The 14,054-nt window shown below is 39.0% G+C and overlaps 1 protein-coding gene across 2 annotated transcripts in view; it reads right to left on the reverse strand.

Moving 5' to 3' along the window:
* The window catches only part of Aifm1 (apoptosis inducing factor mitochondria associated 1), a 38,611-nt gene extending 25,315 nt beyond the window's left edge, over positions 1–13,296 (reverse strand). Inside the window, exons 1-2 of one of the 2 annotated variants that reach the window (XM_055612180.1) lie at positions 13,085–13,296; positions 4,107–4,237 (exon numbers count right to left, since the gene is read on the reverse strand). In XM_055612180.1, coding sequence (XP_055468155.1) covers positions 4,107–4,237; positions 13,085–13,187 — 234 coding nt within the window. In that variant the 5' untranslated portion in view covers positions 13,188–13,296. Of the gene's footprint in view, positions 1–4,106; positions 4,238–5,382; positions 5,526–13,084 lie in introns of both variants that reach the window. The other variant, XM_055612178.1, reaches the window with a different exon arrangement.
* Between the last annotated feature and the right edge of the window lie 758 nt (positions 13,297–14,054).

Below are 14,054 nucleotides of genomic sequence, written 5' to 3' on the forward strand. Positions count from 1 at the left end.
GGTTGTACGTGGCAGCACATGCCCTTTAAACCCCAACATTTGGCAAGGAAAGACAGGCTGGTCTCTATGAGTTTGAGGCCAGCCAGAGATGATGATGACTTTTTTTTTTTTTTGAGACAGGGTTTCTCTATGCAGTCCCGACTGTCCTGGGACTCAGAGATTCTTCTGCCTCTACCTCCCAATAAAGGTGTGTGCCACCACAGCCAAGCAAGATTAAATAATTGATTAAAAATAAGAAGTGGTAGGCAAGAATAACTATTTTTTCTTCTTTTAGATAGTTTTTTTAGCCTCTCATGAACTTCTGATTCACCTGTCTACACCCCTCACATCCTGGGATACAGGCATGCATCACTATGTCTGTCTGACTGATGTACTTTTGGAAACCAAACCTAGGACTTCCTATGTGATAGGCAAGCACTCTACTGAGCCCAAGGATGTCTTCTAATCACAACTTTTTGTTCTTTTGTATCTCAAGTGGTCAACAAAATAACAATTCAAGTGATCATATCTCAAATGAAATATCAGAGTAAGTGTAGAAATAAACACAATTAGAATAGGTATCGTAAAATATATTCTAAGAATATTCCTATTAGATTGGGGATGTGGCTCAGTAGTAGAATGTTTGGCCCAAGACCCTGGTTTTGATCCCTCATATAACACAAAAAATAAAGGAAAAAGGCTTTCTATGACCACTTTGCAGAGAAGCCCATTAGGTGACATGCTACAAATACCTAAACCCTGAGAGGTGAACAACACAGAAGTTTAATTTTTTTTTTTTTGATACAGGGTTTCTCTGTGTATCAAGCTTTGGCTGTACTGGACTTGCTTTGTATACCAGGCTGGCCTAGAACTCAGAGACCCTCCTGGCTCTGCCTCCCAAGTGCTAAGATTAAAGGCGTGCACCACCCTGCCTGGCTTCAGATGTTTAATCTCATTAATAGGAGTGAACAAGAAATAAACTGGAGCTATGCTCATATTGAAAGGGTCATCCAGAAATGATCTAAGATGTCCTATATACCCTGATGTTTTCACACATGGAAAGAGTGCAGCAGAAAAGGTTTAATGGGGAAAGAGATAAATTAAGGTTAAATGTGGATCCAGATGAGCTTTTAAGTTCAGTGTTCTAAAATGAAATTAATTTATATACACACTAAGTAACAAATTATATTCCTCAGAGTTTCTGTATTCGTAGTTTACACAGATTTCCAATTGGGGGGGCAAATACATGTTAGGTTAAAAAATACTACAAATTTATGAAAAATATTAGTGGAGACAACCTTTCTAAACAAATATGGTAGTGTTTCTTCAACTTAAAAAGAATTTGAAAACAGGTCATTTTCTGAGGCAAATGATTCTATCTCTTGAATAGTGGTGAAGGGCCCAAATATTCAACATCATTAATTATTCTTTTTAAGATGTATTTATTCTATTATGTATACAATGTTCTGCCTGCATGTACACCTGAACGCCAGAAGAGGGCACCAGATCTCATTATAGATGATTGTGAGCCACCATGTGGTTGCTGGGAATTGAACTCAGGACCTCTGGAAGAGCAGTACTCTTAATCTCTGAGCCATCTCTCCAGCCTCCATCATTAATTACTCTAAAGACTACTTTGAGCTGGTTCACTGAAAACTAGTTAAAGACGAGAATAAAGGACCTACCTGAGGTAGTAGAGGAAGTCACTGGCAAAAAAAACCTCATCGGGGTGCTAATCAGAAGTTCATGTTTATATCAAGCAACAGATGCTACTATTAAGGTCAATGTTTATTAAACTAGTTGTAACCCATTAGTAGGCTATGAGATCTAACTGTAGGTTAGGATCATCATTAGTAATTAGTACAGGGAAAACATGGGAGATCAATAGCTTATGTCCTACCAAGTAAGACTATCATCACTGGTTAAAACTTACTACATTTTATGTATCTGTAGCCTTATAGGTTGCAAGGTAAATTGCATTTTTGTTTTGTTTTGTTTTTTGAGACAGGGTTTCTCTGTGTAGCCTTGGCTGTGCTGGATTCACTTTGTAGACCATTCTGGCCTTGAACTCACAGAGATCCACTTGCCTCTGTCTCTCTGAGTGCTGGGATTACAGGTGTGTGCCACTGCGCCTGGCTGCATTTTTTAAAAATAATTTGTTTTTATTTCATGTGCATTAGTGTTTTGCCTGCATAAGGGTGTGAGATAAAGATAATTTTGAGCTGCCATATGGGTGCTGAGAATTGAACCCAGGTCCTCTAAAAGAGCAGCTAGTGATCTTAACCATTGAGTGAGCTCTTTAGCCCCCTAACCTGCATTTCTTACTGTACAATTTGAAAAAGTGTTTTTTTTAAAGCCAATGGGGCAAAGAGGGCTAGGTAGACAAAGAACCATTAATATAGGAATTACTGAAGGAGTGACTGCAGTCAAATTAGAAACATATGAAAGAAGTTGTGGAAGGGATACTGTTAAAGACTGAATTCCTTAATTCTTATGTTGAAGCCCTAACTGACAAAATGACCATATCCAGAGACACGATTCGTGACAAGTTGGATAGTTTTTAGAAAAAAAAAAAAAGGGGGGGGGGGGTACTAGCACTACTTAATTTACTTTCAACACTGCTCTACTCCCATGTGAGGACATAGTCATGTGGACTGTTAGCCATATGCATGCCATGAAGAAAACCTTCACCAGAAACTTGAGCTTCTCTTAACTTTCCAGGATTCAGAACTGAGAAAATTAATGTCTATAGTTAACACCATTTCGTCGTATTTGGTTACAACAGTCTGAGAAACAAATACAAGCACTAGAGTATTTTATTGCATTTGCTTGTGTGTTTACATGTGTGTGCTCACATGTGAGTGCTACAGTGTATACTTGGAGGCCAGAGGACAACTTACTGCCCATTGTGTAGACTCTGGGGATCGAACTCAGGTGTCAGGTTTGGTAATAAACACCCTTATCCACTGAGCTATGTCATCAGCCCTGAACCTTCAGTAATAGAAATCTCACCAAATCTAGACACTGACTTTAAGTTTCTCTTATGACTAATATCAATTTCAGAGAAAAAAAAATATATAACTTGATAGCAAGTTTCCAATATTTAAAAACATGAAACACAAGTATAGAGATTAGCTTGATAAATGTAGACAAAAGCTTATCATTTAACCTGGAACCTTTATAATAGGTTTATTGCAACCAGTGTTGGATAAACACAGAGACAAAGCATTTAACTGAAAGACTTGGGAGAAATTTGAGCTTCGTAGTTATGTCTAACACGGGGAGAAAGCAACAGTGGCCAGCCCATCCTGTGGCCTGGCGTCAAGAGTATCTGCATGCCTAACTATGCAGGGCCATCCAACTCTGGTCAGCAACACAAACCAGAGGTTCAACAGATTTCAATCATTATTAACATATCTAATGCAAACACTTTTAAAGTTATTTTTAAATAAATGGGATAGAAGTGATGAGAAAAACTGAAAAACATGAAATGGAAAAGGCTCAGGGGGTAATAACTGAATCATCAATGAGAGGTGTTCAAGAAAGCACCATACATGAATGCTTCAGCCACTCATTTGACCAAATTAGAGATAACAAAAGGGACACTTGCCAAATGAATTTAGTTTGATGTAGACTGTGGGTGGTTTGGGAAAAAGACTCCAGTCTCTACAGCTTTGGAGGCCTCCTTATAAGCATTCAATAAAATGCCTTTTCACAGTAAAAGCTGAGTTGATTGCTTCCCACAAAACAGAAAAATTACATTTTACCTAAAATGATTCAAAGTAGTGCTCAAGTTGCCTTTATTTGCTTATTCAACATTTACTTGAGACTGTCTGGTTAGACATGCAGCATTCAAGCACAATACAATTCAGCAGCATAAAAATAAGCACAAATTTGACATAAGTTTCAAAAAAGTCACTATAAGGATTTGGCTCTAAATTTTGGGGTTTAGATTGATCTAGTACAATTTAATGGTTTGAAAAATAAGATTTGAGGACTCTCTAGTGATAGACAATACCCCTTTAACAAATGTCTATAGAAAAGCACATGCTGTGAATATTTTACTTTATTCTATGAACTAAGTTATTAGTGCCATACTAAAACATATTTTAGTATAAGCATCTTACATAATAAACTCCTGCCCCAGTCACTGTTGCTCCTACAATTAAGAAGTATACTAGTCTGCTGCCATCTTTCCCAGAAGCACCTGTAGACGCTAGTGATCTAGAAGGGGATCCTAGGAGATGACACTGCACAACTAAGGCCAAGAAGGAGACAAAAGGAAATAGAAAAGGCACTAAGTATTAATGAATAAACAACTAATGCAAATGCAGAGAAGAAATTCAGTTATTTTGCTAAAAAAATGAAAAAGAAAAAAATTTAAAGCTGCTCCAGGATCAGAGAATGCTTCTTTTGTCAAAGTATGGTATCAGGCAGATTTTTCAACTTCTTGCTCTGATTTAACAGCTTCAGGAGCTGGATACTCTTCTTGTGCACTTTGTAGTCAGCTTAAGGTATTAGGATATGGTTCACTTCAAATAATTTTCATGCCCCCTCACCCTACTGACAGAGGAACAAAAATAGTTTTATAAAACTATCAGCAGAAAAAGAACTAAGATTGTAATGGTATCCAGCCACTTGCTCTTAGTATGTAAAGCAAACAGCCTTCTTTGATCAAGATGTTGGTAGGTGTCATCAAAGTCAGTTTACTCAGCCTTACAGTACACTCTGCCAAGTTAAAAGAAAAAAAACAAAAACACCCACAGAATAAATACTCTGTGACCTGCTTAGATGATCAGTTCAATTTATGGAGATATAATTGTGCTAACAGTACAAAACGACTATGTACTAGTTCTTAACTCCCCAAAACTCCATTCTACAAGTGGAGATACTAGGCCCATTTATATAATTTAGTCTTTGACTGAGAGATAGGGATTTAGTTTACCTTTTAGGGATACTTCATTTTTTTTTAATGGAAAGCTGATTTTTTTGAAACTGTCAACCTCAAGCTAAGAAAAAAAAAATCTTTAAAAAATTGAAAAATACATTGAAATCAAATATTGTGCTTAGGAGCTACAATGAACTTTGACTTTGTCTACAGGTTACTTCATCACAATCAAGAGAACAAGCATAATTTTGTGGGTTAGTCAAGCCTAAGAAAACACAGCAGTTTTCAAGCAAAGAATAAAACGACAAAGTAAAATGAACAGAAACCAATCAACATGAGAGTAAATATCAGTCATTCCCAAATGGGCTCCCATAGACACCTTAAAGAAGGCCTTTTGGAACTTTTCCTATAGGAGAAAGCAGGATTAGTTGCAAAAGTTTAAAAGCAGAGTAGCACCGTGTCTGTCGATGGGAGCTGTATGGCAGCTTCTCTATACAAGCTGCTTTTTTACTTACATATGCACCAGCTCCTATTGTTGATAAGCCCACAATAAGGACTAACACAGAATTATCGATTTTGCCCCCTGATGAACCAGAGCTAGCCATTTGTCTTGCCATCTGGAGTTCTGGAGGAACACACCATCGCTGGAACAAGTTGCCTAAAGGAAAACAATGTATTAACACACAAACAGAATAGTTAACATGTTTATGATTAAAAAAACAATGTAATGTAGAAATAAAGAAATTTACTTTGGGCTGCATGATGTTTACAGTTCTATGACCAAGAAAAATATAATCAAAACTGTACACATAAATACTTAATATTTAGTGTACAACCTTTGGCTATAAGACTTGTATTTTGAGACAGGGTTGTACTTCATAGCCCAAGCTGGTATCAAACTTGTGATCATTCTAAGCCTACACCATTATACCCAGCTTGGCTGTTGTAGTTCTCAATAGTACAATTTAAATGTTATCCAACGAGGACAGTCACAGCTTCCATAAAGTTGGTTAAAAAAATATGAACAGTTTATCAAATTATCTTTACAACTTCACCCCAAATGAAGTAAACACCAAGATAAACTATTTAGAAGATAGCCATCCCTTAATATCTGTGATGATTTGATTCCAGATCCCCAGAAGGAACTAAAATTCATATATGCTCAAGTCCCTTATAGACTATGGTGTGGAATTTGCATACAACCTATGCTTATCATCACATATATTTCAAACCATGTCTAAATTATTTATGATTAATATAATGCAAATAGTTGCTCTACTATATTGCTTGGAGGAAATAACTAAAAAAGGGAAAGTGTGTCCATGTTTACTACAGATATGATTTTAAATTTGTTTGTTTGCTAGTTTAGATTTTTTGAAGCAGGGCCTCACGGTGTAGCCTGGCTAGCCTGGAGCTTGCTAAGTAGCCTGTATCTGCCTCCCAAGTGCTGGCTTAAAAATATTTTTGATTAGTAGTTGGCTGAATCCATGGATATGGAACCAAAAGATACAAAAGGCTAAATATATACAAAATTGACCACAGGCTACCTGGGACATTAGGATACCCATTTCAGGAATAATATACATGGCTCAAACCTTGCTTAATTACAACCCTGGAACACACAATTCTTTCTTGTGTGAAAAATAATGTGTCCCAGAAGAAAGAAACATTAAATATCAGAAGGAAGCCAGAACAAAAATTTCATAATGAACTTAACCTCTCACAAATAACTGAAGAATTTATTCAGGCATATTCCAGAACAACCAAATTTAAAGTGTCAGCCAATGTCTTATGGTTTCTCTTTCAAGATAATAGTATTTTTTATATACAATTACTTAACGCTTTATAATAATCATATGATCACAACATCCAATGAACATGAAAATGTGAGACATTCAGTTATCTTTTTTCCCAATGGATGCTGACATTTTCAGATGAGGCTCAGCCTCAGTGCCTCAGATTATTCCTCATGGGTGTTCAATACTGATTTAGAATAGTGAATATTTTCAGCCTTATGGGCAGTGTGATCTCTGTAACAATCAATTCTGCTAGGGTATGAAAGCAGCCCCTCAAATACACAAGTGTATGTATATAAAATAAAAAATTTTATTTATAGCCACTAAAATCTAAGTTGAATATAATTCTTAAGTATTATAATATTGTCTTTTATAAGGTCTTCTTGGCCATTTGAAATAAATAAACACTGCTGAGTATGGTGTTCACACCTATAATCTTAGAACTAGGGAAGCTGATGTAGGAGGATTGCTGCAAATTTGAGGCCACCCTAGGTTATACCGTCAGAATGTCTCAAAATACCTAAAAACTGTAAAAATAAATGAATAAATAAAGCCTTGTGTGTATGTGGGATCATGCCTGTAATTTTAATTCTAGTACTTGAGAGGGTGAGGCTGCATGATCTTAAAGTGAAAGACAGGCCAGACTACACAATGGTTCTAGGCCAACTCAAGCTTTTTCTTTTTTTGAGACTCTATTTAAAAAAAACAAAACATCAACAACAAAAAATAAAAGCTACTTTGCTTGTGTAGTACACAAAAGCAGGAGCTAGCTGATCATGTTTTGCTGATCTACAGTGGTGGTTCCTAAAACTCCAAAATGTCAGAATGCCTTGTTGAATTTGTTAGGTGGTCACTGATAAGGCCCTACCCCAAGGATTTCTGACTTGGTCGTTCTGGATAAGGCCTGACAATTTGCATTTTTTATGCTATTACCAGGTTGTGTTTTTTAAATTATCTTATTTACTGTGTGCGTTTATAAATGCATGTGTGTGTGTGTGTGTGTGATTAAAGGCATTCACCACCATGCCTGGTTGCTTTCTTTCTGGAACAACAATTTGCTATATAGTCCTGACTTGCTTTGAACTCATGATACACCTACCTCAGCCTCTCCAGTACATTGGACATTTATTGCTATTTGTTTTATTTGTTTGAGACATGGCTTCACACTGAAGACTGAGCAGGGTTAGTACCTACTATGTAGTCTAGGCAGGCTTCAAAATCTTGGCAATCCTCCTGTTGAGATTACAGGTATGCACCACAGCTCTGGCATTGACTGAACATTAAAGAATTCTTGGAAATGATTTCTAACCAGATCCCATTAATTTCATGTTGCTTAATTAAAAAAATGGTAACTTTAAGTACCAGAGAGAATTACTAGTGTAATACTTTAGCCAGCGAGCTCATTTTTGAAAGCCTCAAATTTTACTATTTTCCATCCTTCCCACCCTTTCCAGAAACATATTCATACACAGCCTATTTAAGGTACCTGCTGTAGCTAGATGCGTTTTTATAAAGAATGTGACAATTATGTTGCTTTATCAGCCTTTAAAAAAATTATCAATCCTTGCTGGAATTTAAGAAGAATGATAACTACAGTACAGTAAGAACCCTTCTTACAAAAGGCACAAAAGAAAAAATGCTTTAGATAACAAAAGAAGAAACCCTTCACTAAGAACTCAGTATGTGGCAGAAACTATACAGGATGCTTGGAACACAAGAACAGATAGCACAAACTCCCAGTCCTTGGATTTAGGAGGTGGGAGTAACTATTGTTATTTGGAAAATGAGAAAATATGCAAATCACGAGAGAACCAAGATTTTTGAGTTTGCTTTTCTTAATTCTTAAGTGAAAGAGAAAGAGTCACTATGTATCTGAAACAGTTTACCTGATCATATGAATTCTATATAAGAGTTTGTATATCCTGGAGTATATCTGGGTTTTATTCTTTACTCAATTCATATAACTAGGCAACTTTGGGAAGCATGATCTAGAAGAATGTTAATAGGGGTGTGCAGAGACTGAACCAATAACCAAAGAGCATATATGGGCTGGACCTAGGTCCCCTAAACATATGTAGCAGATGTGCAGCTTCGTCTTCATGTGGGTTCCTTAATGATTGGAGCTGGGGTCAGGGGGAAGGAGGCTGTCTTTTATTCTGTTGCCTGCTTTTGGATCCTTTTTCTATATCTGGCCTCAGTGGGAGAGGATGCACTTAGTCCTGCTGTGACTTGATGTACTGGGGCAGGTTGGTACCCTTCTCTGAGGAGAGGAGGGGGAGTGAGGGAAAGGGGTATAAATGTGGAACTGGATGGAGAGAAGGAAGGGGCTGAGATCAGGCTATAATGTGATTAAATAAATTAATTAATGAAGACTAAAAAAAGAATGTTAACACATGCAGCAACTCCCTCAAAACATTAAAGAACAATCTAACTTATTAAGTGCATAGAGAAAAGGCTGTCCTGTCAAAGATTTTCTTCTAGAAAGCCTTGAATAGGTAGGATGAGTAGAGAAGATTCATCAAGGCTTTAAAAAGATGGCACCAAGCACAGTGGTACAGAGCTATAATTTAAGAACTCTAGAGTCTAAGACAGAAGGACCATGCGATCTAGACCAGAATTAGCCACATAGTGAGTTGGGGTGGGATGTGATAACTGAAATATATACCAAGATCATGTCTCAAAATATCAAAAATCAGTGTGTCATTTGGCAGTGGATATCCACAATCTAAGTTCTAGACACAAGGAGTTCAGTTTCTTCTTTAAAGATACAAAGATGCAAGACACGCTAGTGGTGAACACCTTGAATCTTAGCACTCAGGAGGCAGATTCAGGCAGACTTCTATGAGGCCAGCCTGGTCTAAACACTGAGTTCCAGCACAACGAGAGCTGCATACTAGACCCTCTCAAAAAAAAAAAAAAAAAAAAAGAAAGATGCTATGATTCCAAATAAAGAAAAATAGTCAAATATTTGAACCTTAGGTCAGGGAGTTAAGTGATCAGTTTTATCACAATGGGCAGCATAATGCTTGGTTAATAAATAAACTATCACAGAACACAAAATATCTATTACCAACACCTTCTGCTGCTCAGTAACAGATGAAGACAGATTTGTGACTTACTTACCTTTAATCATTCTGGAAAAAGGCAGAAAATCCAAATAAAGCAGAACATTAGTAGCTACTGGGGTTTCAAGACAAAAAAAAAAAAAAAAAACAAAGTATAATGGAAATGAACCTAACAATGGTGACAGGTGTAGATGATATAGTTTCAAGGCAGATTCAAGGTTTACTAAAACAAACAAATAACAAAAAGCAAAGAAGAAAGTTTGGTAAAAACCTGACCAAGTATTGGGGGAGGGAGAATTAAAATAAAAAGGGAGAAGTAGTATATAAACCTTGTCTCTTGCCCACCTCTCAAAATATATGACAGATGCTGCTATGTTAAAAAGAAGTCAAATTAAAGGCAATTGGCAATTGAGCCATAAAACAGATAATTCCTCCCAGGGGGAGGCGGTCAAAGAGCTGGCCACTGAGTTCATGCCAGAGACAGTTTCCCTAACTAGAGAACTCACTTGGAAAATGAGCAGCCTATGGGCTTCCTCTGAACAGGGGGTCTAGGTTATATCCATGAATGGTCTTCAGTTGGAGTATCAGTCTCTGCTAGCCTTAATGAGACCTGATAGGCTAGCTTCAGATAGAAGAGGAGGAGGTCTTCCACTATCAAGGGACTAGGGAAAGGGCATAGCAGGAGAAGAGTCTGGGTGAGTAGGATTAGGAGGAGATGAGAGAAGGTAATACAGTGGGATACAAAGTGAGTAAGTTGTAATAAATAAATAAATAAATTTTTAACGCATAATTCCTATAATAAAGGTACCATAATTTATATTTGAAACTGTAACCCTGGCACCCACCCCTCATTTCTAAAGCAGGTGATATCATACTTTGGTGTATGGCCAAAGGACAACGAAATGTGTGCAAAATGATGGATGGGTATGTCAGGAAGTCATAGTACTTTCTTCAGGAGACTGCCTTCAAACACAGCCTTGCAGTGGAAAAAAGCATTTAAGTCTGTATTTTTCCATAGTTCTAATACTATAACCAAATGACTATTTAATTGATGAAAACATTTGGTTAGCCACCAGAATTCTGGTAAAAAATACTATAGTTAGTATCTTCAGGTTACCTAAATTTGAAAAATATTTTCCACAGTCTATCTACAGCACCACCATTTCGATGAACAGAACTCACACAAATTATATTCACTGGGTTTTTAGGAAAGCCTGAGGTGGAACAGGCTTTTGTTTGTTCTTAAATTCCAAGAGAAGTACTTCATAGGACATAACTCAAAACACTTATTTTTTAGGAGAGGGTCTCAGTTGTGTAGCCATGATTGCCTTAGAACTTGCTAGATAGACCAGGCTGGCCTTGAACTCAGAGATCTGCCTGCCTCTGCCTCCGCCTCCAGAGTGCTGGAATTAAAGTCTTAGGTCACCACACCCAGCAGATAACACCTACTAAACATTTTTTTTTGTCCTGCACCAAGTAAACAAACTTTCAAAATGAATTCACAAAGATCCTAACAATCAAAAAGTATTTTTCACTTATTTCTAAACTACCAAGATGGCATCTGTACATCACAAAACCGTCAAGGATAGCATTATAAATTTAATTACTCTAGAATGATGTTTTTTTTTAAAAAATCACTAAATTTTTAATTAAATTTTTGGTTTTCTTTAATTACAGTTTATTTACTTTGTATCCCAGCTGTAGGCCCCTCTTTATTCCCTCCTTACCCCACCCTCGCTCCCTCATCTCCTCCCTGCCCCTCTCTAAGTCCACTGATGGGGGGTCCTCTTCCCTTCTGTCTGGCCCTAGCTTATCAGGTATCTTCAGGACTGGCTGCAATGCCCTCCTCTGTGGCCTAGCTAGGCTGTTCTTCCCAAGGGGGGTGGGGAGGCCAAAGAGCCAGCCACTGAGTTCATGTCAGAGACAGTTCCTGTTCCCCTTACTATGGAACACACTTGGATATTGAGCTGCCACACTGATTTTTTAAAATACACCTTGTGCAAGGGGGCTATTCATTTGCACAAATCTGTATAGGTTGAAAATAATCTGATTCAAACCATGCTCAGATCAACCCAGGGAGATCGGATGCACAATGGGCTGATTAGTGGAAAGAGAACCTAATTTATTTATTATTATCATTATTTATTACAATTTATTCAATTTGTATCCCAGCTGGGTTCCCATCCCTCATTTCCTCCCAATCCCACCCTCCCTCCCCTTTCTCCCCCCCATGCCCCTCCCCTAGTCCACTGATAGGGGAGGTCCTCCTCCCCTTCAATCTGATCCTAGTCTATCAGGTCTCATCAGGACAGGTTGCATTGTCTTCCTCTGTGGACTAGCAAGGCTGCACTCTCCAGGGGGATGGTGATCAGAGAGCCTGCCACCGAGTTCATGCCACAGAAAGTCCATGCTCCCCTTACTAGGGACCCCACTTGGAGACTGAGTCTATAGGCTACATCTGAGCTGGGGTTTTAGGTCCTCTCCATGAATTGTCCTTGGATGGGGTATCATTAAGAGACCTAACTTATTCTGAAGTGTTTCAGGTCAAACTTTAGAAAGCAGGGTTGGGGTATAGCAATAGGATGAGGAGCCTAGAGACCGGCAGAGTAGCTTTAGCTCTACCTACTAATTATGTGACCTTCTGCAAGTAATTTCACCTCTCTGTTCCTCAGTTTATTATCCATAAAATGAGTGGGTTAATGTTTACAACATTCCTTCCAGCTCTAAAGTTTGATGAAAGAACTTCACAGAGAAGAAACAATGTGTTCTACAAAGTTTCATTGAAGCATTCAAGACCACCAGGAACTGCACTGTCTGGTCATCTCAAATATATTTTGAGCCAATTCTCTGGATGTCTGGTGTACAGTTGATTCCATATCACAGGGCATTCAAATCTACCGCACTCGTGGAGTTTTGGAAGGTAGAGCAGATAATCTGACTTACAGGAGAAACTTGGGTAATGGACTGTGTCACAACCAGTAAATGACAATGTCCATCTGACCTCAATGCTTTAAAAAGGCAAGGTGGCAGCAATGAGCTATATGCTTGGCCAAGCATTCTGTTATCTACAAATCACAAAGCCTCCCAAAAGAAGGCCCCACGCTGATTTCTGGGGTTCAAATCTCTTGAAGGTCAGGTTGGCGAAACTGTGCCGCTTTCTCTTTTCCTCTTGCAAACTCTGGCTTCCTATCCCGCCAATTTGAAATTTTTGCAACTGTGAGGGGAAGTTTTATCCTGTTTTGTTTTGTTCTGAAGAACAGGGAGCTAGCTCTGCGAGGGACGGTAAGTCTATGGCACCTAGGCCGTTGGACTTTGAAGTAGGGTAAGGGGTAGCTCGGGACTGGTCAGTTAGTCACCTGGAAGCCGGTTCCTCTGTTTTGGCCTCTGGACGCACACTGTTCGCACCAAGGGCACCAGTTTCTGCTTAAAAGCACCCGCCAGGCTTCCGCACTGGAACATTTCGGCAACCGCTATTCAGGGGAACCTCCGGGTCCTTCTTTTCTTCTCACACACCGTCGAAAGGGTCAAACACCACTGGCTGGAGCCAGCTCCCCCTCCCGTCACACGCACACTACGCAGGCTCCTCCTCCTAGCCCTGAGTGGACGTTGGATAAAGAAACAGGCCTGCTAGAGCCTGGAAAAAAAAGGCATTGAAGCTGGATATCTACTGCGCCGGCGCAATACTCAGCACAGCCCCTCAATTGGTCCCACTTAGAGGAGGTTTCCGCTTGCGTTCAGCTGCCCACGTGTTCTGCACAGACTCGGGCCCCGCCTCCGAATTTGCAAGTTTCCGCGAGTTAGTGGAGCTGTATTAGGTTGAGCTGCTTAGGCAATCTATCCTAGGAGAGACTGTGCCTGGCGGCTATGGGTGGTGCTACCGCTGCGTTGGTAATGGGAACTGATAGCACATCACAAAACCTGACTCCAGAACCTTACGTTCTGTTTTTGTGTGCTTTAGGCAACTAGTTATCCGGCATTTAAGCCTTTCAGAATCTCTTCTTGTGATCCAATTCTAGTCTTTCCCCTAAGTCAGGGTCACCGCACCTGACATTCCGAATCCTGAATAAACTTCCATTTTTTACAAGTAACTGGCACTTTCTTGTGTAGCTCAGTTTGGGGGGAGGGGGTGGAGCGAGTGAGGCGTGTACTTCCCGTATTCTTGTTCCATATCAGTTTCACACGCTGTACCGAGTGCGTTGGATAGTCTCGCGCTATTATGGCTTTCGTGCTTGAGAGAAGACTGACAAAAACATTTGTGCCTGACAGATTTTCTGTAAAAGAAATCCTAAGCAGGGCTGTGAAAGTTGTGGGAGATACAGGGTGAAA

This window comes from Psammomys obesus, unplaced genomic scaffold, assembly GCF_907164565.1.
Source record: "Psammomys obesus unplaced genomic scaffold, mPsaObe1.curated_primary_1811, whole genome shotgun sequence".
NCBI classification, from domain to species: domain Eukaryota; kingdom Metazoa; phylum Chordata; class Mammalia; order Rodentia; family Muridae; genus Psammomys; species Psammomys obesus.